At 39.9% G+C, this 26,017-nt stretch overlaps 1 protein-coding gene across 1 annotated transcript in view; it reads left to right on the top strand.

Moving 5' to 3' along the window:
* Nucleotides 1-1,145: 1,145 nt before the first annotated feature.
* Nucleotides 1,146-26,017, top strand: part of LOC149787519 (uncharacterized) — a 56,555-nt gene continuing 31,683 nt past the window's right edge. The window contains exons 1-2 of the mRNA XM_089973646.1: nt 1,146-1,873; nt 25,465-25,650. Coding sequence (XP_089829772.1) covers nt 1,549-1,873; nt 25,465-25,650 — 511 coding nt within the window. The 5' untranslated portion in view covers nt 1,146-1,548. The remainder of the gene's footprint in view (nt 1,874-25,464; nt 25,651-26,017) is intronic.

Raw genomic sequence — 26,017 nt, 5'->3', positions numbered from 1 at the left:
AGATTAATGAAATAAAACAATTTAAAAATATCAAAAGGTTAACGTGAATTACTGTACAGTAAAAGGGACTAAACAATCTTATACACGAGACAATCAGAGTATTATAAATATCAATACGATATTTGGAAATGCACAGATGAATAAAAAACAATCATTTATAAATCTGTATAAATGCATATGAACAAGAATTATATACATGTGCGTATTTACGCAAGTATGTCATATAGGTATTTCCTTGGAATCAATGATCCAGAAGCATTAATTTTATCTCATAATTGGGACCCATAACTCGAAGTGTATATTATTGGATTCACTCATTAGCACGTGACATATATTCGATTATTATGTTAATTTTTGCATAATTGGAAAGGAGGGGAGGTAAGAAAAAGAGCAGTGTCTCATGCCCAAATGTGAGAAAATGTCAACGGACATATTCTTCAAGCATATGACCCAAATGTGAGAAAATGTCAACGGACATATTCTTCAAGCATATGCCCCTGTAGATCAAATATAAAATAAGCACGATAACAATGTACATGCTCAAAAGCGAGTTAAAGCAAACAGTTTGCGAGATTATGACATGACCAAATTTAATGCATTGGGTTTATTGTCCTATCACGTGCTATTCAACCTATATTTCTAATTAAAAAACAAAGAAATTAATCTTTATCAGAGTACTGTGAGTTCAAATCTTCCATATGTAATAACGATGTGATCAATTTACTAAATTAGTAGAATAAATAAGTGTTGTGGTGGACTGGGTTTTAAAGGAAAAAGAAAAAGAAAAGCGATATAAACTGCGTTTATGTCGCAAACGTGAGTCTTCCCTTCCCCTCAGTAAGATAGAGCTATACACAAGTCTTCATTCTAATCTAATATGAGAGAAACTCCTTCTCATCCTTTTTCCTTTTACTGCGACTCGTGTCAATAATACACCCTGTCTATATTGGTCTCCATTCCGAATGAATGCACGAACTTGGCTTTATATATATATATATATATATATATATATAAGAGAAATAGATATGCAGGTAAACTTGGCGACATGAATAGAAAACCACCAACCATTTAAACAGATGTTTGTTCGAACTGCATTGACATTCTTTTCAATGTCGCTAATTCATCTTCAGGCTTTAACGCTTACGGATAACACCTTTGCACTGGTAGTCTTTTAACTTACCTGACAACTCACGTTTGTTCATATGCAAGCTAAAGTTTAGAACAAGTTGTACGCCATATTAGGATAAATTAGCTTCCACGTCGTGGAGAGGAACAACTCATTAGTTCATGAATTGTTTGGAAATGAATTTAGCCATTGGTATTCATATATGGCAGATTACTTTGTGTCTAACTTACTTGTAACCAAATGGAAGGCTAGGTTTTGGGGGGATATTTCCAATCTACGTGCTGCAAATACTGCCGGGTTTTGAGTTTTGAACAGTCCTCCCCGCTCCTACTCCAATATGTAAAATGGGTATATTGTCGTTATCAATATAAGGCATACGTTACTAGGGGGCATAGACACGTTGGAACCGTGTCGTTAAAGACATGTCATCCACGGAAGGATCGAGCGGTCATAGATCTAGAGATCAAAGCCATGATCCAAGACTTCAAAGTAACAGGTCGCGAAATCACGAACAGCAACGTCATCATGGTCGCGACGATGGCAGTGGAGGCAACCATCATCATTCAATTAGGCCAAGGTCACTGAACCAGCAGCAGCAGCAACAGCAGCGACGCCAACATGAACGCAATGGGCATATACAGCAGACGTCAAGTGACGATCCTAAAGATGAACGATATGTAGTTCCGGCTTTACCGATGCCACTTGCCGTCATATGTTGCATACTAAATTTTTTGATCCCAGGATTTGGTGAGTAGGTATAAATTTAATTGTGGAATTATATACCTTCATAATAATTTAAGAACATTTATTCTACTGATGCTTGCATTGCTTTAATCTTATTTCAATGCTTCCTATGATACATTTTCTGATTCTAGCATCTGCATGTGGCGCTAATACACTCGTAATAATAGCAGCAATATTATTTATATTCTTGATGCTTTACATCAGTTTTATTTTTGAAAGATCTCCCTTCGGTGTGTTACTTTTTAACTAAGTCTCCATTGCCAGACACGAGCGATATAAGTACAAGTGTGTATTTCCACTTTCCTATTTGTGCCTTTGTCTATCGATACTTTCTTTCTGCACAGTCAATAACTCTCATTTCAATACACAAACACCTTTTCAGACCGAACTTTATATGCATATTAATCATAGCATAAAGGTGTCTCACACATACACATAGTTACTGTTACCTCCCTTGTACGGTTTGTTCAATATTACATTTTTGGGGGGCCCCGAGTGGCCGAGTGGTCTAAAGCGCTCTCCGTTACGGATCACTGCCATCTCACCTCTGTCTGCGTGGGTTCGAGTCTCAGATTCAGCCAATGTGGGTATGTGAGAATGCTTGCCAGTAGCTTCTTGTGGGTCGGTGGTTCTTTCCGGGTTTTTCCTCCACCATTAATACTGGCCGCCATGTATAGCCTATCTTGTGCTGAAAAATGGCGTTAAACCCCACAACAACAACAACATTACTTTTAGTACAGGCTGTGACCAGGCTCTATGTTAAACACTCTTTCTCGCATTGTTATGGGGGGAGCCACTGTATCTCAGTTGGAAGAGCGTCGGAATCGTAATCTAGGCGTCACGGGTTCGATACCTGCCTAGGTCAGACTGAGTCGACTGTCTTGGTTTGTCCGTGTGAAAGGAACTTAGCTCTCATTTCCTTGCGCATGATCTCACCAATAACGTGCCGTTGAAACCAAGAAAAACAACACAAAAAATAATGTTATAACACCAAAGTTGTAACGTGTATATATTTTTGAGATAAGCAATTTTCGCTCAACAAAGTTTGGTCACCTTTTTCATACTATCGAATGACTAATTTTAAGACCTAGACTAAGACTCCACCATTATAGGAGGAATACTTAAACACAGATCAGTCCGAACTTGGCTCCCGATGGGGATGGTTACTCCGTAACGGAATTGACGTGCCTGAGTGTGGACATATTAGCCTCCAACACATATCTCACGAGATCAGCCTATATGTAATATATTTTCAAGCCTTGCTTGACACGAGTGTATAATAAGGGTCAATCCATTTAAGCAATCGTGGATTTTGTGTAAGAAAAGGTATTACTTTCATGCCTACCATTCCGTTTCGGAATTAAGCCTTTAAAAGCGATGTATTATCCCCAAAAAGTGAGATTATCGAGAGAGCTGCTCACTAAAACTCGTTTTACCATAGGCCTAATCTCTACATACTGCATGAACTTTCCCAGGGTAACTTTATTTAAGATGAGGGGAATACATTTCACAAAAGCCTTGCCTTTTATATTACTTTCGTAATATAACACTAATGTGTGCAGATCATATGTTGAATTATTTTGATTGCACGGATTTATCACATATGGTCTTCCTTAATGTAATGAAGAGAAGAAGAAAGAAAAGAAAAAAAACGTGCGCATAAACACATATGAGAATAAAAAAGCAAACAAACAAACAATAAGCAAAGAAAACACAGCAACCAATGACCATAGACAGATGACCGTTTTAGATTCATACATAACATGTTTGGGGAAACCCATCCATGTTGAAAAAGTGACGGCCTTAAATAAAAACTTGGGATGACGTACAGCCGAATAGACTCCTGTAAAATATTAGCGTCAAAATCTAGTTCTTGGTGGGAATTTAACTGAATCCTTTTGTAAACCTGTCCCTTTATTAACTTCAAAGATATAAAGAAATCTATGCTGTTTCTGTCACCTTTTTATACTGTCGAATATCCACTATGGTTAGTGAACAATCTGGTTTGCGTTTAATTGACACGACACACTGACATCTTATTTGAAAATGACTTCTGTCAGATCTGTACCTTATAATTAATTGCATTGGACAGTCACACATTATTATTTATTCCTTAGAACATGAGCCAGTTTAGAAGGAATTCATTCTGAAGTCTATTTACGTTTCAAGTTCACAAATTCAAATCACTGTTAAAGCCTTTGTCAACAAATTGAAAATAAAAAAAAATTATTTTATCGAGGCTACTTTGGGTGAATCAGATTAATATTAGGAGCGTATGTTTGAACAATTAGCAGAGAGGTTCCATGCAGGCTATACCTATTCGAATTGTACTACAGATCTGCCCTTCTAATTTATTAACTTTTAAGCGAGTTTTAACAACAGCAACACTAATAACAATAATACTAAAAATGTTGTTATATTGTTGTTATAGGGTTTAACGCCATTTTTCAGCACAAGATAGGCTATACATGGCGGCCAGTATTAATGGTGGAGGAAGAACCCGGGAAAACCCCGGAAAGAACCACCGACCCGCGAGAAGCTACCGGCAAGCTTTCTCACATATCCACATTGGCCGAGCCCGAGACTCGAACCCACGCAGACAGAGGTGAGATGGCAGTGATCCGTGACGGAGAGCGCTTTAGACCACTCGGCCACTCGGGGCCCCCAATACTAAAAATAACATTAATAATAATAATATCTTTATTTCATGGGGATAACATATTTAACATTAACAACTAATCTTCCATATGGTCCTTATAAACATTTATACACACTCTATTTGTATATACATTAATTAAAACTCGTAATCCAACTTCAAGATCATATTAAGATGACGGGTAAAACAGTAGATGGTTATATCATTCATTTAACAATGTGATCAATTCATGATACAGGATCTAAATTTACTGTAAAAAGTTAGTTTCAAATTTTAATGGAAGTAGTGTTCTATAATATTGTACCCGATACTTTTTGTAGATGTCTTGACTTTTGTTCATGCTTCGAAAGAAACTTGTAAATGGAATTAGTTTTTATCTTAAGCTAACCCTTTTGTGTTTTTCTATGCATATCATTTTACGATGTTTCCGTCCATCCGTACGTCTGTTACAATTTCGTTTCAGGACAATAACTAGAGTTCACGACACTCTACAGTCACCAAACTCTATGGATTTCTTGAACTTATGATAAGGAAGAAGTCTACCAATGTGTGTGTGTGTGTGTGTGTGTGCCTGCAGGGGGGGGGGGGTCAAAGATCAATGTCATTGTGGTTAAAAGAATAAGAAAGTGGCTTCCGCGCACTAACATTAGTTATCCATCACATGATTGAACCTAAATATGGTGCCCACTTGCATTTGGCAAGAAAAAAAGTCTATAAAATTTGGGGCAACTAATTAAAGGTGACTGAAAGAAGACAAATTGTTTTCGTATTCTAACATTAAAAATAGATCATATATCTAAACCAAACTTGTTGAGTTTAAGATAAAAAGGAATATGCGTATCTTAGGTTCAAAAGATCAAATGACAAGGTCGCTGTTTTTGAGAAAGATCAACACAGTGACATTAGTTCTGCATCATATATCATGACCAAACGTTGTGTGTGGCTTGCTCTTGGGATAAGGAAGAAACCTATAAAAATTAAGATAAACAATTCAAAAGGTCAGATAACTGTTACAGTAAGAAACAAAACGGTTTAAGCAGAATTATTTTTGAGTTTTCGAACAACTACATTCAGTAAATGTATGTATATGACTTATGCGTTGGGCAAGATTTGTTTTGTTTTTATTTAAAAATGTAATTGTTGCTGAATGAAGAACAAAGTTGTTTGCATTATAACTATAGTTCTAACCAAGGTACTGTGACCAAAGAATGAAGAACAACGTTGTTTGCATTATAACTATAGTTCTAACCAAGGTACTTTGACCAAAGAATGAAGAACAACGTTGTTTGCATTATAACTATAGTTCTAACCAAGGTACTTTGACCAAAGAATGAAGAACAACGTTGTTTGCATTATAACTATAGTTCTAACCAAGGTACTTTGACCAAAGAATGAAGAACAACGTTGTTTGCATTATGACTATAGTTCTAACCAAGGTACTTTGACCAAAGAATGAAGAACAACGTTGTTTGCATTATAACTATAGTTCTAACCAAGGTACTTTGACCAAAGGATAAAGAAGGCTTCCACTTAAGGAATGAATGAGGCTTTTGAATTTTTGGATCAACAGATCAAAGGCCAAAGTCAATGTGGCTCAAAGAATTGGATCAACAGATCAAAGGCCAAAGTCACTGTGGCTCAGAGAAAATGGGTCTTGCAGAATAACGTTGTTTTGTGTGTGGCTTACAATTAACGTAATAACGCAACCTTTAGGTTCCGGAGTCGAATGGTTTGAGATCATGGTCACAGTAAGTCTTAATACGAAAGTTATAGTTTTGCATAGTAAGTTTAGTTTGCCCAACTGTCCTGGAATTTGAACCACGTTAGTCAATAATATTAAGAGTCGAGCATGCCCTGCTAGTGTCTAAATATATAGGACTATCTCGTTACTCTTGTAACATTGCCAAGTTTAATGAGTAGCTTTCTTCACTGTTTGCAATACAAAACAATTGATTGTTTAATTTTATGTCGCACAATGAAATTAAGGACGTAAGAGCAAGACTTGAAAATGTCAGGATCATAATACAGACGCACAAGAGTCAATGAAAATTCTTATTTATGTTAAGTCATTCATGACTAATTAGGCAAGTAGAAGAGATAATTAAAGATCGTAAAGGTCAAACAGTGATTACTAGTTCGGTTTTTACTTTCATAATGAAAAACAATGCTTCAGTGATCTGTAAACAGTTATGACAAACCCATTAGACAGCTTTAGGTATCAAATCTGAGGCAATTTCTTACGGATGGCGGAACGTAAAATGAATATTTGCATCTGGAAACATATCGTCTGACAACTTTATTATGCTGCAACCACGTAGAATTAGGCCTTTAAACAATTATTCAGATAACGACGTATATCACTCCACGAAAAAGTGTACGCTTAAACATAATATTAGTGTAGTAGGTGTAGACCTAAATATGTTGTTAGCGTCTTCAGTGTACACCTAAATATGTTGTTAGCGTCTTCAGTGTACGCCTAAATATGTTGCTACGTCCTGAGGTAAGCTAATTTTCTACAATAGTGACGCTGATCCAAGAATTGTGTAAACTATTCACATAGTTTGTTAGGTTGTGTAACTACAATATTTATTAAAGAATAAAAAATAAATATTGTTCAAATGTAAATATCAATATACAGGTAGTTCACAATGCTTATTAGAAAAGTTGATTTGCCAATATACTCTGGAATAACGTATCTAATTGCGTCTTTTCTTAACACTTGTTATGCTTTCATGTATTAAAAATCATCAAATAATTTCGTGAATTAAACTGCTTATGCTTATCTACAACTCATCAAAGTATTACAATTTAGTTCTTGCTGTGTACATAGAAGCTAAATTCAAATCTGCGGCATTATCTGATGAGTAGCAAATAATGTACACATTCTCGTGACTACTGCGTAGACACTGTACGATGTCCAGAGAATTAGCTTTTGATGGGGTAAAAGATAATGAGCTACTTAAATTGCTCCGCGTTCTCTTTAGTAAACGAACTTCTTAAAACTGAAAGAAAAAGAGGTTCGAAAATTCGCATACACTGTTTAGTAGCATTGTTGGTTCATTACATAACATTCATTAAAATTTGCGTAAAAAGGAAAGGTATAGCATGATGAATTTATACAGGTCATATGAGCAAAAATGTCAGGTTTCTGAGTTCAGTCAGCGAGGACTCTGGCAAACAAACCGTACAAGGGTAAGTACGTAACTCTTGTCTGTTGACTCGTAGTCTGATTGGTCGTCGCTCCATTGCTTCACTGATAAACCGTGCTAGTAATTGACAGTTTCTGATAGATCAATCGATTGAAATCAGAACTTAAAGACGTATGTGTGTCAGCGGAATTCATAGAACAAATAGTCAAATGGTTTGTTAACGAAAGTTTTAATACATTATTTAGCTATATCATGTCTTGGAAAATGGCAGCTATGACTATCTCCCAAGGACACACCATGGTAGCCGGCCTGGGCTGGTCTAGTTTAATATCAGACCTGCGACCCTTGGAGTACGAGTCCGATATCTGCAAACTGAGCTATTCCAGCTATTGTTGCTGGAACAAGAGATACTAATGTTGTAATTTATCACAAAGGAATATACACGAACTCTTAATCTGCATAGCATGCTAAAAGGTGTTACACATTGTGCCTGAAGTAGCAGCAGGGGGGGGGGGGCGAATCGGACATTTTGTCCAAACGTCATTTGGCTTAATTAATACTTTCTGCACTCAGCGGATCCGGTGTCGTCAGCGCCCGGTAAAAAAAAACGACGTCGTCGTCGTTGTCATCGTCGAGGGGGCCAAATCGACAATTGTCCGGACGTCATTTGGTTTAATTAATACCTTCTGCGCGCCGATCCCAGCGTCGTCAGCGTCCGGTAAAAAAGCGCGACGACCGCGTCGATGTCATCGTCCCCCCTGCTGCTAAGTAGCTATTTACAATTTAACCGAATATTTGGTCAAGTCCGATACGATATCGTGTCCGAGGATCATGTAAATTTATCGTTACAAATCCATGTGGGGTCGACTGAGCATGACTAAAAAAGTTTCGAAAACCATTAAAGTCCATGTCACCGCCGCACCATGTCTGCCAAATATTTCGTAGCGTGTGTGTATCAACGCCGTTGAATACAGCAAGAATATTACAGTTGTCTCTGATTACTTTTGGAATCTGAGTGTATCGTTGAGTGACATATATCACGTCAGTGTTTTTATGCCTGCCTCTGGAAAATATCCTAGCTGGGTTTTTTTGATTGTCTAACATAACATCATCGTACACGACTAGATTGTTAACGTCGCCATCAATATCATCAATACCTGGTGCATCATTGATATCTGTAATAAACTCGATGACATTTTTTTTAGCGATCGCTGATGCATTCTCGTTGAAATCTTTCAACACCTCGTAGCATCGTTGATCATCTACGCTAGGAGCAACCAAATACAACTTATCCCACTTCATCCATCTTATTATTAAATTGAGTAACAATTGCGTCTTGCCGGATCCAGATGGTCCGATGATAATCATCCGGATCGAGTTTGGTAACGCTGCAACATGCTTAACTGGTTCTCTTGTTTTAGTCGCTGAAAAGTCAATTATATTCATGTCTCTATACATAAATTATGGATCTATATTGTGTAAAGTGTAGAGTGCGTACTGGCACAAATGATATGACAACCGTTACAACAAGAAATAACAGATCGGCGCTTACTGGTAAGTGTGTACAATGCGGTATAAATAAATTTAGATTTATTTCTATTAGACCCGGAGATGTTTTAAAAAAAAGCGAGGAGGTGATATTGCAGCCAAGTTATCAAAACTCCCCGGAACCCCGTGGGCAAAGTATCCAGGAGAAAAACACCTCCCAGGATATAGCTACTGTGGCCCCGGAACGCGATTAGATATCAGACTCGATGATCAAAATCAGCCCAAACCCGGTGAGTATCCAATAAACGCTATCGATAAGGCGTGTCATGCTCATGATGTTGCTTACAAAAGTAGCGATCTGCAACAGCGTCATATCGCGGACGTAAAATTAATTCACGCGCTAAATGCTATTCCTGATAAATCCTTCAAAGAAAAATTGGCCTCATGGTTGGTAAAATCGGCTATGAAAGGTAAATTAATGATTGGAAGCGGAGCTTCTCGCGCTGGTAATTGAAAACGCTAGCGTTTATAATAACAACATGGAATCCATCTATTATTCTCCGAGAGGATACTGGAAGGGGAAGGCCGCAATTGGTAAGCTTGCAAGCGCTGCAAAAGTAACGAGGGCCACTGCGGCTAATTGGTTATCCAAACAGGCTATATGGCAAATTTATCTACCACCGCCTAAACAAATCAACTTCTCGCGCTTTGATGTCAGCGTACCTAATGAAGTTCATCAGGCTGATATACTATTTCTGCCGCATGACAACGGTTACAAATACGCGCTAACCGTAGTTGATGTTGCGAGTCGATACAAACAAGCGGAGCCGTTAAAAACAAAGTCAGCAACTGAAGTAGCCGGTGCGTTTGAAAGAATTTATCGAAGAGGTCCTCTGCGCTGGCCAAATCTATTACAAGTTGATCCTGGTAGTGAATTTCGCGGCGCTGTTTTATCAACGCTGAAACATCATAGCGTCGCGGTACGACGAGGTCATACTGCGCTACATCGTGATCAGGCAATTGTTGAACGATTCAATCGGACTCTTGCTGAACGGTTATTTGGATATCAATACGCGAAGGAATTCATCCAAGAAAAACGATCTCGTGAATGGGTCAAAAGGTTGCCAGGCGTAATTGCAGCGTTAAATAACGAGATTACCCGAGCAATCAACATGAAGCCCAGCGACGCGATTAAATACGAGTATATACCCGGAAGATCAAAAATAGATAGCGTTTCCAAGCCGATTCTCGGCGATGTCACTGTTAGATATCTGTATGAACCAGGAGAGCTTGAAGGCGGTAAAAAAAGAGCTACTGATCCTATCTGGAGTGTTACCACACATAACATATCAACGATAACACGATCAACTGGTAGACCACCGATCTATAGACTGGATCCAACTGCCCCACAGCGGGGGTTTACACGCGAGCAACTACAAGTGATACCTGACGATACTCAATTACCCCCGCGTGGTCTTAACTAGCGCCGTTGCGTCTATTGCACTCAAGACAGGTCAATCTCACATTGTTTTTGACATGACCGAGACTGTTATCGATCCTGTCCACGGTAAATTGGCGAGCGTCTTTATCCGAATAGCGCCAACTCATTATACAATTACAACTCGCGCAGTGATTATTCTGTTGTTGTCCTAACGCAATTATTAATTCGGCATCAATATCAAAACGCCGCTGTTTTTTTTTATCCTGTTGGCGGTAACCCGAGAGTTTTCTATCAATGACGCTTGCATCGATGACTCCGTCACTGACTCCGTCAATAACAATTCTTCGAAGCTGATTTATCCTCCGTACTCGGGACACTGCAAGATAGACTAGATTCGACCATTCGATGCGATTATCAACCATCCAAACAATTGTGTCCGTGATGGTTAGTCCCTGCGAGGAATGTATTGTTGTTGCGTATCCTAGCGTCCACGGGGATTTATCAGCACGTAGCGCGTCCTCGACGACGCTGATATCAACGAGCACAATATCATTCAGCACGAGAATTTGTTTTTCTGTCCGGCCTGGAATTTCAACTTCAATGTTCTGCCGCCGTGTATCCGCGGGTCTATAACATAACGGCACTGGACGCGTTGGAAACTTTTCCTTATGCAACGTAAACAACTTCCGCTGAAGTGTGTCTCTGACTATCTTTCTACTCGCTACAATCAAATCGTTTGGTCTCCATGTTTCCCAGAATTCATTTAACGGCGTTTCCGGAATCACCTCGCGGATTATTTCACACTGAATTCTATCCGGCTGTAATCTGATTAATTTTTTAACCTCGCGCAGTTGTTCATCAAGTGCTCGGTAATCAGTATCGGTTTCTTCATAATAGTCCACAAAACCCTTTAACCAATCATGTGGGCCCTCGCCGACAAATGGTGGTGGTTGACCATGGTCGCCACACATGATCACCGCTGTATTCGCGAGCAACAACCAATCAAGAAACATTTGTAAAACATCTAACGAAACAGTACATATTTCATCCCAGATGATAACCTCAGGAATAAATTTTTCGCCCATTCGATCAGGAGTCCACTCACCGCCGCTGTATCGAAAAAAGCTGTGATAAGTAACGGCGTCAACATTTCGGTGTTTTATCTCTCGCGCTAGTCTATGGGTCGGTGTAAGCACGATTATACTTGCCCGCGTTCGAAATAATTCAATTGCCCGAGTCGTCTTTCCTGACCCGCCACAGCCGCTTAAATAAACTGTTTTGTGTCTACAAATTAGATCAGAACACGGTGGTGCATTAGACCATTCTGACAATTTATCACCGCGTAGGTAATTGTTTTCAACGGTGACATCTGCTGACGGGGAATAATCGCGTCGTATTTCATTTTTAATTCTCCATGTACCCCAACTCTCGTCCGGACTAGTAAACTCGGCTATGTTTCCCTTATACTTTACGTCTATATAAAATGAATCAACGGCTACTCTAACCGCGGTGTCGGGAAATCTATTTATCATCGAGAATAAATTTATGCAAGCATAACCCAGCATAGACGCCCTCAAATGCGGGTATGCCGGGCTGTCTCCATCGCTGTAGGTAACAACTGTACCCAACCTTGTTCCATTGGACAAGAAAGCTGTTTCGCAGTTCACGTATCTATTTTTCGCCACTGCGTCCTTGATTGCGAAATCATATTCTGCGTCATCTATAATCAGCCGTGAGCAATATCGTTTGTAGTCGCAGTTTTTTCCACCTTGTGTGAACTTACCGATTATTCTTCTACCGAGATCTTTTGCCTCGCGGTTTCGTTGGTTGAATATCCTCCTGGACCATTCGACGATATATTCCTCGTCGGCATCGATGTGTTTTCTGGACTCGTCAATTATGCTATCTAGACGCTCCGGTTCTGGTAACCAGACTTCAGTCTGCGCTCGGTATGATATAATCGCGTCACTGACAATCAACGAAACTAGCATTTTACAATCAATCATATACCGTAGCAGCGCTATTGGCAGCCACTTCTTTTCAGCCATGTGTCTACCGATCCAAATATAGCAACAGCGATGAAGTCCTGCCGCGAACTCAAATGATACTACGCGAGCGAATCCGGTTAAATCAAAATCAGGCAGTGGTCCATTAATAGCAACACGAGTCATTTCATGTCTGGGGTGTCCAAATCGTTTGAAATACTCAGCGGCGGATCCATACCCGAGAAAACTCGCTGGATAACAGGCAACCATATCAACGGAAATCATAGCGTCGCGGCTGTATTCAGTGTTCCATAGTCCACCGTAATAGTATTCCAAACAACTGGATTGTACATCCGGTAGAAATTCCTTGCGCGTTGGACTCCACGCATTTTTCTTTGCTGCAACATGAGCCGCAACCGATGGAATCGTAAAACAATTTGTTAGCAGTTGTTCATCATGCTCTTCAAATTCCATGGCGGTTTTTTTCATCTTATTGTGAAACGCTTCAGTGCGATATAATTCACCGTTTGGTCTTACAAACTGATCAAAGGTATACGCATCGTTTTCAGCGCTGCGAAGTAACCACACTGATACAGGGTCGTTTTTACACAAACAAGCAATAGCATCAAATAGTTTCCTCTCCGAGAGAAAACTATCCTGTATAAATTCTTCGGGTATATACTTTACTGTTCTATCCCGTGGAAACACTGTGATCGCGGGCGTCCACGCGTGTTCGTTATGATCAATAATTTTAATTGGGGTTCCCTTTGATTTATACTTTGATTCGTGTAATACTTCACCGGTTATCGTTGTAACGGTTATTGGAAATCTTAACGACGTTTCTAATCTCGCTATGTCGCTGATGGTTGCTCCTCGCTCGCGCACTGTCTCCTCCCACTGGTTGATTTTGCTACGTCGTAAATCAGTCAGTTTGTTTCCTCGACATGCCTTTGTAAAATGCTCTATTATTCGTTCTGCTACACAATTTATCCCCCTTGACTGTTTCATCGGCGCTAGTTTTCCGATATCAGGTTTCTTATTTAACGGGTATATTCCATAAACAACTGCTGTTTCAGGATACGCTCGTTCATAGTATGGTCTGTCAATTCCGGTTAACAACCCCGGCTTGGAGTCGCGGCTAACAATGACTGTTTTCTTGTCGCTGAGAACTGGTTCAAATTTATCACGTATGATCCAGTTACCTGATTCCACCCGGACAATGAATTTTACTCTGAAGAAATACTCGCTGGAGCCAAGTTGTGATATTATCGTTGCTGCGCGGTTGTCGTTCATGGTAGCATCAACAACGCCATCAATTCGAAATGTTGACCAACTATGAGATGCACCATCACGCTTGAATTCATTGATACAATCGCGTATTTTACTCAACAGGGTTCTATCGTTTATTAACTCTTTTGGTGCGTCCTTGAGGACTCTATCGAGATTGAACTTAATATTTTTCCAGGGCTTAATTGCTGCTAATCTCTCGAACTCATCCATATAATTAAAACAAGTATTTAAATGAAAGAATATAGTATAATGAATAAATGCAAATGGTTGATGATTGGGTCGACAACCCCGTGCAATAAATCATGTAGAGGTGAATTCTGCGGGTATCATTTACAAAGCGTTCGTAATGGTTCTCTTGGCCCCCTCCCGTGCTTGGTTTGCCACGTCGGTGTAAGAGGAAAATCGCAGTTGTGTATCAATTGTGGCGGAAAGCGATACAGAGAGTTAAAACGCTATTATGACAAGCGAATTAAAAACGCCGTCATTGACCCCACCGCCGACTTCGTCATCAAAACTCCTCAGGACTACGTTGAAAGATTTATAATTAAACCAAATAATGAATTAGACAAGTAGTATTATTATACAAATGGACCAAGAATTTCAGCCGCATCCTGTGCTCGTTAATTACGAGGCATCTCGCGACGGTGTTGTTAGAAATTGTAGACTGAAGAAGCCGGTTGGATGGAAAAATAATCAGGGGTATTTGATATTTAATGCTGGAGGGAAAATTTATCTTGTTCACAGGGTGGTATATGAAGCGTTTAACGGACCAATCGAGGACGGTCTCGTTATTGATCATATTGATGGATGCCCTCAAAATAACAGACTGTGTAATCTGCAAGCCATCTCTCAGAGTGAAAACAGTAAAAAAGGCCAAACTGGTAAGTGCTCAAAGCAAGCAAGGGGTGTAAAATCGTTTGATACATCAACGCACGAAGAAAAAACATTTCACTCCATGAATGCGGCAGGAAAATATTTCGACATTTGTATAACCTCAGTACGATTTGTTGCAAAAGGAATACAGAATTCAGCGATCTCAAAAAAGACTGGGCACAGAATTCGATTTTCATATATAACAGAAATAAGGCCACCGGCGCCTATGGCGCTGACGAATTAGCACACTGCGCGGGCTTTCAATTTTTTTATATTTAAAAACAAGATGTTTTATAAGAATAATGAATATCGAAGACATCAATAATATATTAGCCGAGATTTCAAAATTAAAAAATCAAGGAATTGAATTATCTGATGGTCTCGACAGCGAAAAAATATTATCCGATTATGAGATTATTAACGAACAATCGAAACGGGGGCGTTTTACCCTGGCCCGCGAGTACTTTTTTATAAAACGATTACAACATACGATTAATGAAAACTTGTACCACAATGACGCAAATGCATTCATTGGACTATTCACTGCCGTTGAAATAATACGAAAAAACTTGGACGTGTTTATGAACGACGCCGGGAGATTTCTAGCAAGATCAAAAACATTAGAAGGATTATAGACGTAGCCCCCGATGGTACACTCGGCGGGAAATTAGAAATTGCGGAGCAATTGCAATAATGGTAGGCAAATCACTTACTACTCGGCTAGCCAGAGAGCGGCTAGCGGCGCTTAAAAAGTTCATACCGTTACGAGACAGGGTCCGAGAACAACTTCAAACGCGGCAGCAACTACAAACCGATTTTACTGTTGGAAGCGAACAACTCTTTGCTCCGATAACGAGTGCAACCAAAGACGTAAAAACAGCGATATACGGGGATATTCCCGACGAAGAAAGAAAGAAAAAGGCGTCACTGCTTGGCGTACTTGAAAAGATAGCGGCTCAGACCGAACAAACGAAGAGGTCTTTGAGGCCACCACCACTCGCTATAATGGACCCACAAGAACCTTATGTTACAATGGCCGACTAAGAAGAACTAGGTGCTACCGCAAGAGAACCAGAAGAAGAAATACCGGAAGAAATACCGGAAGAAATACCGGAAGAAAAAGAGAAAAGGGGGAATATACCCCGTAATGTACTCAAGAAGAGCACAATAGATCAAATTAGAGGCTTCAGCAGCAGGGAAGAATTAGTTGATTTTACTGCCTCTAATTTTGCTAAGAGCATACGAGATAAGGAGCATATCAATAGCGGTTACGAGAAAAATATGAAGACGTTAAAGGATTGGACAAGAATAGTGTATTTAGCGAGTAAACACGAGAATGCATTACCACATCGTGGTAATCCCGATTACGACGCATTCCACAAAGAAGTTGAAAAAAGGGTAAAACTAAAAAAAGGAAAAGGATACTCTGTTGGTAAAGAATCCTACGGCGTTACCTGTCCTAACAGTGTTCTCAGTGATATATCACGGCTAGAGGTACTAATTGGAGGAAAACGAGCCGGAAATAACTCTCCGGAAATAATCAATGAGGCCGCTGATATTTGCAAGCGGTTATTTACGGGCGGTATCATGGACATTAGTGCGTATCGAACGCTCATAGACGAGTTAGTGGATGATTAAAAAATTATAAAATTGTCGTTTTTGGTCGTTTTTGGCAATTTTTTGAGGGCAAAAACCCCAGGAAATCATTTAGAGAAAATCGATGTTTTTGCTGAAAAATCGAAAAAAAAAACGACTATAGGCAACAAAAAACGACCAAAAATCAAGAAAAAACCAGAAAAAAACCGGATTTTTATCGAGGGCAAAAACCCAAGGAAATTTTGACAAAATTTATTCCGGTTTTCCACACGGCGGTGGGAAAGGGGGGGGGGATCAATCACTAATTGGAAAACCGGTGTTTTTATAATAAAGATGATTATACATTACAACCACGATAAACCAGTACTCGTCTACGTGGTAAACTCGCGATTGCCTGTTTACCGCGCGTACTATGGAGATGGTCTCGGTAGCACCATTGCGGGGTTATTTACAAGAATGGCTCCAAAAGTAGCGCCGTTAGCCAAACAATTAGGAATGAAGGCTATTGATGTTATTCGTGATAAGGGAATCAGCGCTATTGGAGATGTTGCCGGAAAGGCGCTTTCAGCCGCGCGGGACAAACTAATGTCGTTGGTGAAATCCAGGGGATTTTCAAAAAGAAAACAGATGCCATCAACGACAGTGATGCCTGCAAATGTCAGTAAAGTAATAAATAACGCCGTGGAAGAAAAACTAGAGTCGTTGGCGGCGACGACTCCCTCGTTGGCGGCTCAGTCATCCGCCGATGCGGCAACCAACGCGCTCATGAACGCGATAGCGGGGAGTGGTCTACGACGAAAACGACGTTGATGGATTTCAATTGAAAACACCGACATGAATAATAATAAAATGTTTGCGCGAACCGCTGATCCCGCGTTTGATATGGATGCCCCAGTGCGCAGGGATGATTCTGTCCGTGATTATCAATTTTATTCTTATTATGCAGCGCAACCTGACCTACGATCGCGAATTGAACTTCAAGTCCAAGATACCAGTAAATATTTTTTGCCGTGTGAAGCGTTTATCGAAATTGAGGGAGAACTCGTGACAAATGCTGCCGATAATGCACCATACGCAGATGACGATCGTGTTCGAATTGGCTTCGTCAACAACGGTATCATGGCGTTATTTGAGAGCACCAGATATCTTATTGACGGGCGAGAAATTGAATCAATAGAACGCGAGGTTGATGTTGCAACGACGATAATTGGGTTAGCGAGATACTCGGATGATTATACAAGATCGGCGGGCCCATCTATGATGTTTGCGAAGGACACCACTAATAACGCTGATCATCTTCAGTACGTTAACGTGCTGGCGGAAAGAGATACCGCAGTTGACCCACAGGCTGAAGCAAATAACCCAGACCGCAGAGCAAGACCAGGCGCTAATTTCAATATTATAAAGAGTATCAACAATGATTACAATCTAGGATTCGCAGTACGAGTAGAGATGTTGCAAAGACCACGCCGACAGTTTTCATGCGCGATTCCACTCCATCACATATTTGGATTCTGCAGAAATGTCAGAAAAGTTATCTATGGGGCTAAGCATACAATCGCGCTAACGCGAAGGGGCGATGATAACAATGCAATATGGCGTGCTGCTGGCGTCGCTGCCGGTAAAGTCGTTTTAACTAAAATGGCATTGTGGATGCCGGTGCTGACTCCATCAGTTACCACGGAAGCACGATTGTTATCATTTATGGAACAGGGAGGAAAATCGTTGTTGAGTTGGCTAGCGGTAACAACTGATGCTAAAGAGGATAACGTCGCCGATACGTTTACATGGCACTTGGCATCAAAACAGGGTGTTTCAGCCCCGCGTCATATATTCATAGCGCTACAGAATAGGGAACGATTGGGTAATCAAGAACGCAGCCATATGATATTTGATCAATTAGGAGTCAGGGATGTTTCGCTGAGAATAAACGGACAACAGGAACCATCCGAGGATATACAGCTTAATTACGGCGACAACCATATCGCACGTGTGTACCATCGATTGCTGTCATATATGGGTCGTGATCAAAACGTCGACACTGGTTTGCAAATATCACAACTTGATTTTAAAAAGCTGTATCCGATTTATTATTTTTCGTTGGAACATCTTGATTTAACGAGACAATCCGTCGTTGATATACACTTCCGAGCTCGTATAGCCCCGGGTGGTGTTAATTACAGAGCGGTTGCTGTCATTCTCAGCGATAAATCAATGCTGTTGGAAGGTGTTGGTGGACGAATGAGAATCATTGATGCACCAGTGGAAAACATGTAATTGAAAGCACAAACGCGTTTACAATAAATGTCGTATAGTGTCGTCAGTGTAGAGTTGACTGATGGTCAAGTCAAGAAATTACGATCAAAGTCGGCTAAACAATGCGGGACCACAATAACGCTGAAGCCGTCACAGATGGCAGGTGGTAATCATAAGATATCGTTGACGGCGCGTCAAATAAAACATTTCAATAAGGCGATGAAGGATAAAAAGGGTGTTCAAATAGATTTTTCAGCCGCAGCGATTAAAAACATGGAAAAGACCGGTGGGATATTTCCGCTGTTAGCTGCGATTCCGGCATTGATTGCCGCGGCCGCACCAGCAGTGGCGAAGGCGGCGGCGTTAGGAGCCGTTGGTACCGCGGCGGGGATGGCATTGAAGAAGGCAACCGGGAAAGGCTATAAAAAAAAACTATCCGTGGCCGGAAAGGGTCTAAGACTACCGGGAACCCCGTATTCATGGTACTCGGGAAAGGGTCTAAGACTACCGGGAACCGTTTATTAACTCCTATGTCTAATTTTGATTTAATAGACGCCGCAAACGCGCTAGCGATAAAAAACTTCAGAGGTGTTTTTATGAGGGATCAATTACCGGCGGCACCAAGGAATATTGAAACCGGCATAATTAACCTCGATGGGTCCTCCGGAGCGGGAACTCATTGGGTTGCATACGCGATTGATCCGCGTGCGATCGTCTATTTTGATTCATACGGGTTAGCTCCGCCGAAAGAGTTTATGCGGTATATCCGGGCGTGTTCAGCTCGGGTTTTTTATTCCACGCTGCCAACACAGCGATTAAGCGACCCACCGATATGCGGCCGTGAGGTATTGAACGTACTCGCGGCGATTTCATCATCGCGGAAACCACCTCATGTGGTTGTAAACGAATACACTAGTGGGGTCGTAGAGGCCCGGCGGGTTAATTAGAAACGCTGTTTTTTTTACAATAACGATGATTGATATTTGGGGACGACCTATTTCGGCGCTGAAAGGATCCACGGAAACGCCCGCCACCAATGACATAAAAAAACTAATCGAGGATGAAATCGCTGATACGTTAAACTTAACCAGTGTTGACCCAGGTGAAATAGTTGTATTTCAAGACCGCCAGGGTAAATTGAAATCCAGTAATGTGTCGCTGGATGACGTTTTAATACGACAGCGTGATGCCGCCGAGGGCACTATCGCGCTGTATACCAGCGACGGACGACTCAAACCGGGTGAACATATATCGGCGGTGATGAATAGGATAACATTCGTCCGAGACAGTTTTATAGGGTTGAATGGATTTGTGATCGAACTCGACACGCAGGAGAAAAAATCTGTCACCGAGGTGAAAAAATCTGTCGCCGACATACAACTCACTACCGCTAGTTTTTTTGGGACCCCGACGGTAACCGAACCGAATCTTGCGGGGATAAAAACTACTATTTCGGAGTTTACAACGCTGTCGGGCCAATTTTACACGTTACGAAAAAATGTTAACAGGATCGATGACAACTTTGATAAATTCTTTGGTAAAAAAAATACCAAGCTGGATGAGATTACAACAACTATAAATGATATCACTGCGTATAGACAGGAAATAGAAACAATCAAAACTAATGTTGCAACGAGCAAAGGGAATGTAGACGTGCATGAACGAGAAATAGGAATAATCGGCGCTAATGTTGCAACGATCATAAATAATGTAGACTCGCATGGACGGAAAATAGAAACAATCAAAACTGATGTTACAACGATCATAAATAATGTAGACGCGCATACACAGGACATAATAACAATCAAAACTGATATTGAAGCGAACAAAAAAAATATAGACGCGTATTGGCGGGGAATAGGATTAATCAAAACTGATGTTGCAGCGAACAAAAAAGGTATAGACGTGCATACATATGAAATAGGAACAATCAAACTTGATGTTGCAGCGAACAAAAAAGGTATAACCGAGAATACACGGGAAATAGAAACAATCAAAACTAATGTTGCAGCGAACAAGAATAATATAGACGCGAATTTGCGGAGAATAGAAATAATCAGAACTGATGTTGAAGCGATTAAAGACGGACTACCGAGAGTAGCAGAGCAATTCGAAAAAATAAAAACCCCTCATGAAAACATCATCAACACAGTATACACAATTCGGCATGGATCATTCAATTGGACTCCTACACAGAATACAGTAAATATTACCGCAACTGTTAAGGGCATTTATCGATTGACACTGGTTTCAATGATGCAGTTTAATATATTATCGTCGAGTTCATCCGGGTTTAACAATACAATATCAACAATTATAGACAAGAACGCAACTGAACAGTTTACAATTTATGCCGTTGATGGAAATTTAGCCGGGGCAAACATCACATGGTATGTGGAATTTGTAGCGAATCTAATTAATTAAAAACACTAGCTCTTTTAAAATAAAAATGACCACCAGGGTAATTGAATCAGAGGTATCACCGACGTCACATCAATATCGATTCGATACCGCAAAAGAATTCTCCGCGAACTTGAAAACGCTTTCCGAACAATACCGCGCAAAAATAAAAAAATACCGCCGAAAAATAACCGCCATCGACGCGGTCGTGTACTCGGTGTCGGGTATAGTAGCCGGTACCGGTGTTATTTTATCCACGGTGACCACGATAGCCCCGATCGCTGTTCCATACGCTATCTCCGCGATGACAACAATTGCTGGAGTCGCCAACGCAATCACTAAAAAGATGTCATCGTGTTTTCAGAAAAAACTCGACGAGTATACAGTAAAACATCAAATAGTATCCAACGCGTACTCGAAATTATCCGGGTTGATCTCGTTGTCGATTGATAATTTGTTCATATCCGATGTTGAATTCTCCACGATGGTCCAGTTGTATAGCTCCGCGATGTCAAAAATCGAGGATTTTCAACTGGAAGCCGGAACCACTTCAATGGGCTCTGGTTGTTGAAATTAGACACTAAAAACAACGAATAATAATAATGTCGCTGAACCCCGAAGGGTTTCAATTACTTCAGCGGATCGCGGAGAACACCACTCCGGTACAAACAAATATGATATCGATAACGTCAACAAAACCCGAATTCAGTGTGAACTTCCCATCACCGGTTCCAGTGAAGGAAATAGCGCTGGCAAAATTGCGAATATATCACAGTTGGCCTAATATCCGAGCGGACGCATTTAACGGACAACAACCTAATAACTCGCTGGTTTTTGCATGGACAAATAAACCCGATGGGACCTCAGACTGGAAGGAGGTTACAATACCAACTGGGTCATACCAAATAGAACAAATCAATAAAGAATTTCAACGCAGGATAAAATCGATCACAGGAAAAGAATCAAAAATCGCTATTACGGTTCATGAACCGACGTTATCGTCGACGATTGAAATAAGCACACCGGGGTACATGGTTGATATTTATAACAGTTCAATAAGAACCATACTAGGATGGCCTGAGAATCCACCTCATGAAATCCCCGAGGACTTGCACACGAATGAGCAATGTATCATGAGATTACCCCCCGGTATCGACCTGATTGGTCTATTATAAAAGGCGCGTTATTACCCAGCAAGTTTATATTTCGAGACAGGAATACCATGCAATGGGAGTTTCCGTATAAGGAAACTCCTAAATTGTTCGCGTCGACCACAGTTGGTTTAAATGATATCACTGATGCGTTTGCCGAGATTAATCGTATTTACCAATCACAACTAGAACAGCTACGGGAAACAAAAACACGAAAACACGTTGAGGTGTTAAATCAACTTATATCAGACATGGAATATATCAATAAACGAATCGTTAAAACAATATCCGATAGCAGCGATGATAATAAACAACGATTCCTAACCGAGTATAATATCGCAGAAGCCGATTTACCCGATTTCAGGTTTCCAGGATACAACGCGCCAGAACTAAGAAAGTCTCTTAATGATTTTCTCAGTCCATCAACTTATATCCTCAAACACGATAACGGAGATGATGGTAGGCATATTGCCCCGTACAACGTAAATATCGCATCGGTGATAGCAATTAATCTAGTGTGTGATGCTATTGAAGGGAGTTACCAGGTAGATACCAATCAATCAAATCAAGCTCAACAGGGATATATCCTTTATTCATTTTCACCAACAGCCCCTCCGGGATTTTTAATCGTTGAGAATCCGATTAATCCGGTCTATATGCGATGCCATAATCGGTTTTTAACGAGAATTAATTTTAAACTTACCGATCAGTCAAATAACCTAATTGATCTACAAGAGGAGGAGTTAGTGATCACTCTGTTTGTAAGATCATAGCAGCAGGGGGGGGGGGCGATGACATCGACGCGGTCGTCGCGTTTTTTTACCGGACGCTGACGACGCTGGGATCGGCGCGCAGAAGGTATTAATTAAACCAAATGACGTCCGGACAATTGTCGATTTGGCCCCCTCGACGATGACAACGACGACGACGTCGTTTTTTTTTTACCGGGCGCTGACGACACCGGATCCGCTGAGTGCAGAAAGTATTAATTAAGCCAAATGACGTTTGGACAAAATGTCCGATTCGCCCCCCCCCCTGCTGCTGAAGTGTCCCTCTTTATTCATAAATATATAATAACACATTTGACTGACCCTAATTAACAAGCATTAACGGACTTTCCATACTAACACGGCGCCTTATTGTCTACACTATGGTCGAGTCTATTTTCCTCAAAAACAGAGTGACGTAGTTCATCCTGTTCAGTAACTCCATATAATTCCGTAAATTGACATAATGTTCAGACTTTAGAGTTATACCCCTTTGCACACATGAAATTCAAATTACACCGCTTGCTAAATCCACATGAAAGGCAAATTTGTGGTTGTCATTCTTTTCCTTTGCTTGATTCGATATTCTAAATATCGGAAGCAGACGACGTAGTTTTTCCTTCTATGTACATTTATGTGTAGTCGTGCATTCACCCCTTCGCTGAAAATGGACTTGTTCAGGAACTGGAAATGACTGAGGAGCAGGGACGTCTTTTACACTGAAAACTTCCATTGAGAATCAAACACGCAGATGATAAAGGTGTTAGCCCCTTCCCCCGGGCATAATCAGGTTTTGAAATTATAAAATAATGAATGAACTAAGTTCTGTGCATCTTTTATCTCGTTTGTACTTTTCGTTTTTTAAAGCGATGGCTTTTTTTAAACAAACAAACGTTGAGGTATATAAAGACTAGACGTCTTACTTATGTATTATTCATTGGCTTTGATTAGGTAATGTATTCATGAGTTTTTATACAATATTTGTAAATAATGGTTAAAGTATACCTCTGTTATTATTTCTTGAGATTCGCTATTATTTGTATAAATGTGTTCAATATAAGAATTGAAAAAGTATTTGATAACTGTTAGCAATATAAAACTTGTCATGCTTGTAATGTACAACTAGACATATGACGATATGACAAAAACTATCACTACGTTTCTTTCTTTCATTCATTCTTTCTTTCTTTCTTTCTTTCTTTCTTTCTTTCTTTCTTTCTTTGCCCAAAGAAAAACAAAATGGTAAACAATAAAGTCGCGGCCCGGAGTTGCCGAGTGGTCTAAAGCGCTCTTTCTTTTTTTTTCTTTCTTTCTTTCTTTCTTTCTTTGCCCGAAGAAGAACAAAATGTTAAACAGTAAAGTCGCGGCCCGGAGTAGCCGAGTGGTCTAAAGCGCTCTCCGTTACGGATGACTGTCATCTCACCTCTGTCTGCGTGGGTTCGAGTTTCGGATTCAGCCAATGTGGGTATGTGAGAAAGCTTGCGAGTAGTTCCTCGTGGGTCAGTGGTTCTTTCAAGGGTTTTCCTGGGTTCTTCATCCATCAGTAATACTGGCCGCCATGTATAGCTATCGTTTGCTAAAAACATGGCGTTAAATCATACAACAACAACAACAACAGTAAAGTCCTTAGGTACATGTAGTATTGTTGAAACATTGACTGAAACTTACGCGTGACAATAGCCTTATGGATAACAAAATAACAATTTTTTGTCGACATATAAGAAAAACACAAGATTGGCGTATAAAACATCAAACATACTTGTAGTTTTTACATAGATGCCAAGGTTCAAAGATATGACAAGCATATACACATATTAAGGTGTAAACTGGGAACAATTATAAACAAGTTAACCCACATTGTAGCTCCCATACTTTTTATTACATATAATGTATAACCGCCGTAAAATGACCCAGTAACATCATAGCTCTTTTCTGTCCTAGCAGGATGACATGTTATATGAATTGCTGTTATCTGGATGGCTATTACATACAATATACCTTTTTAAGTCGACTGAAGGATAAGTTTCAACCAAGGCTTAGTTTAACCGAAGTGCTTAGGTCAACGAATTAACCGAAAAATGCCGATATTTGAATTACCATAAATGTCCTAACTAGAAAAAAGTGTTTTAAAAAGAATAAATTGGAATATTCTAAAACTCCAATTATGTACATTTTGTCCACATAAGGATGACTATCCCATTTATTTGGGGGAACAAAAATTTGACCATATGAAGAAAATTGACGAGCATTTGATTTAAATCGTTTTATCCGTCGCAATATTTTCTCTTTTGTGAATAAGATAAAATGTTACATTTTTAAACTTTCGATAACAAAATTGACGTCTGAATTGTTTACTAGCAGTAATTATTAATAATAATTCTTTAAACTGTAGAAAGAAGGAGATGTAATACTATTTTAGTCTGAAGGATAACAGTAATTTACATGGAAGTGAAAGTCGTTAGTTACTTTATTATATTAATGAGGGTAGCTACTGCCTTTTATCAAAACATAGAATCAGCGCTCCAGTTATATAATTTTGCAGGAACAATCGTAGCTGGATTCAGTGTTTTATGCTGTGCCCGTACAGATGATATGACGTCTCAAGAGAAGTGCGGATCGTGCCTCACAGTGATCGGTATTGGTTTTCTTCAACTTCTTTTGACAGTCTGCTTTTTGATTGGCTGGATTTGGAGTTGTATTTGGGGCGTCACTTTCATCGGAATGTCTTGTAAGTAAAAACGAAAAGATGCTTACTTTGCACCAGTTACAGTACAACAGATTTATTTATTTATTTATTTATTTTATCAAATTCATACATGATCAAACCATTTAGTTCCAGTCGGTTTGAAACGTGCGGTTCTGTTATCTACATTTAAACAATAGAATCGCACGAGCTGTTGATTAGTTTTTATTTTATTTACTGTTCATAGTTAGTATTATTGTTGTTTTATATAAATATTTTGTAAGTTGTTCGTAAATAATTAATCCATTTTGTCATAGATGATACAATAATAACAAATACTTGAGAACTCTTTTCATTCTAAGGGCGAAACTAAAACTCTTCCTTCGTGTCAAACTTACTAAACCGTGTATGA

Source organism: Sinohyriopsis cumingii, chromosome 11 (genome assembly GCF_028554795.1).
Source record: "Sinohyriopsis cumingii isolate HCF-2022 chromosome 11, ASM2855479v2, whole genome shotgun sequence".
Taxonomy (NCBI): Eukaryota; Metazoa; Mollusca; class Bivalvia; order Unionida; family Unionidae; genus Sinohyriopsis; species Sinohyriopsis cumingii.
Note: the sequence above shows the minus strand (reverse complement) of the source record. Positions and strands in the feature narration are given on the sequence as shown.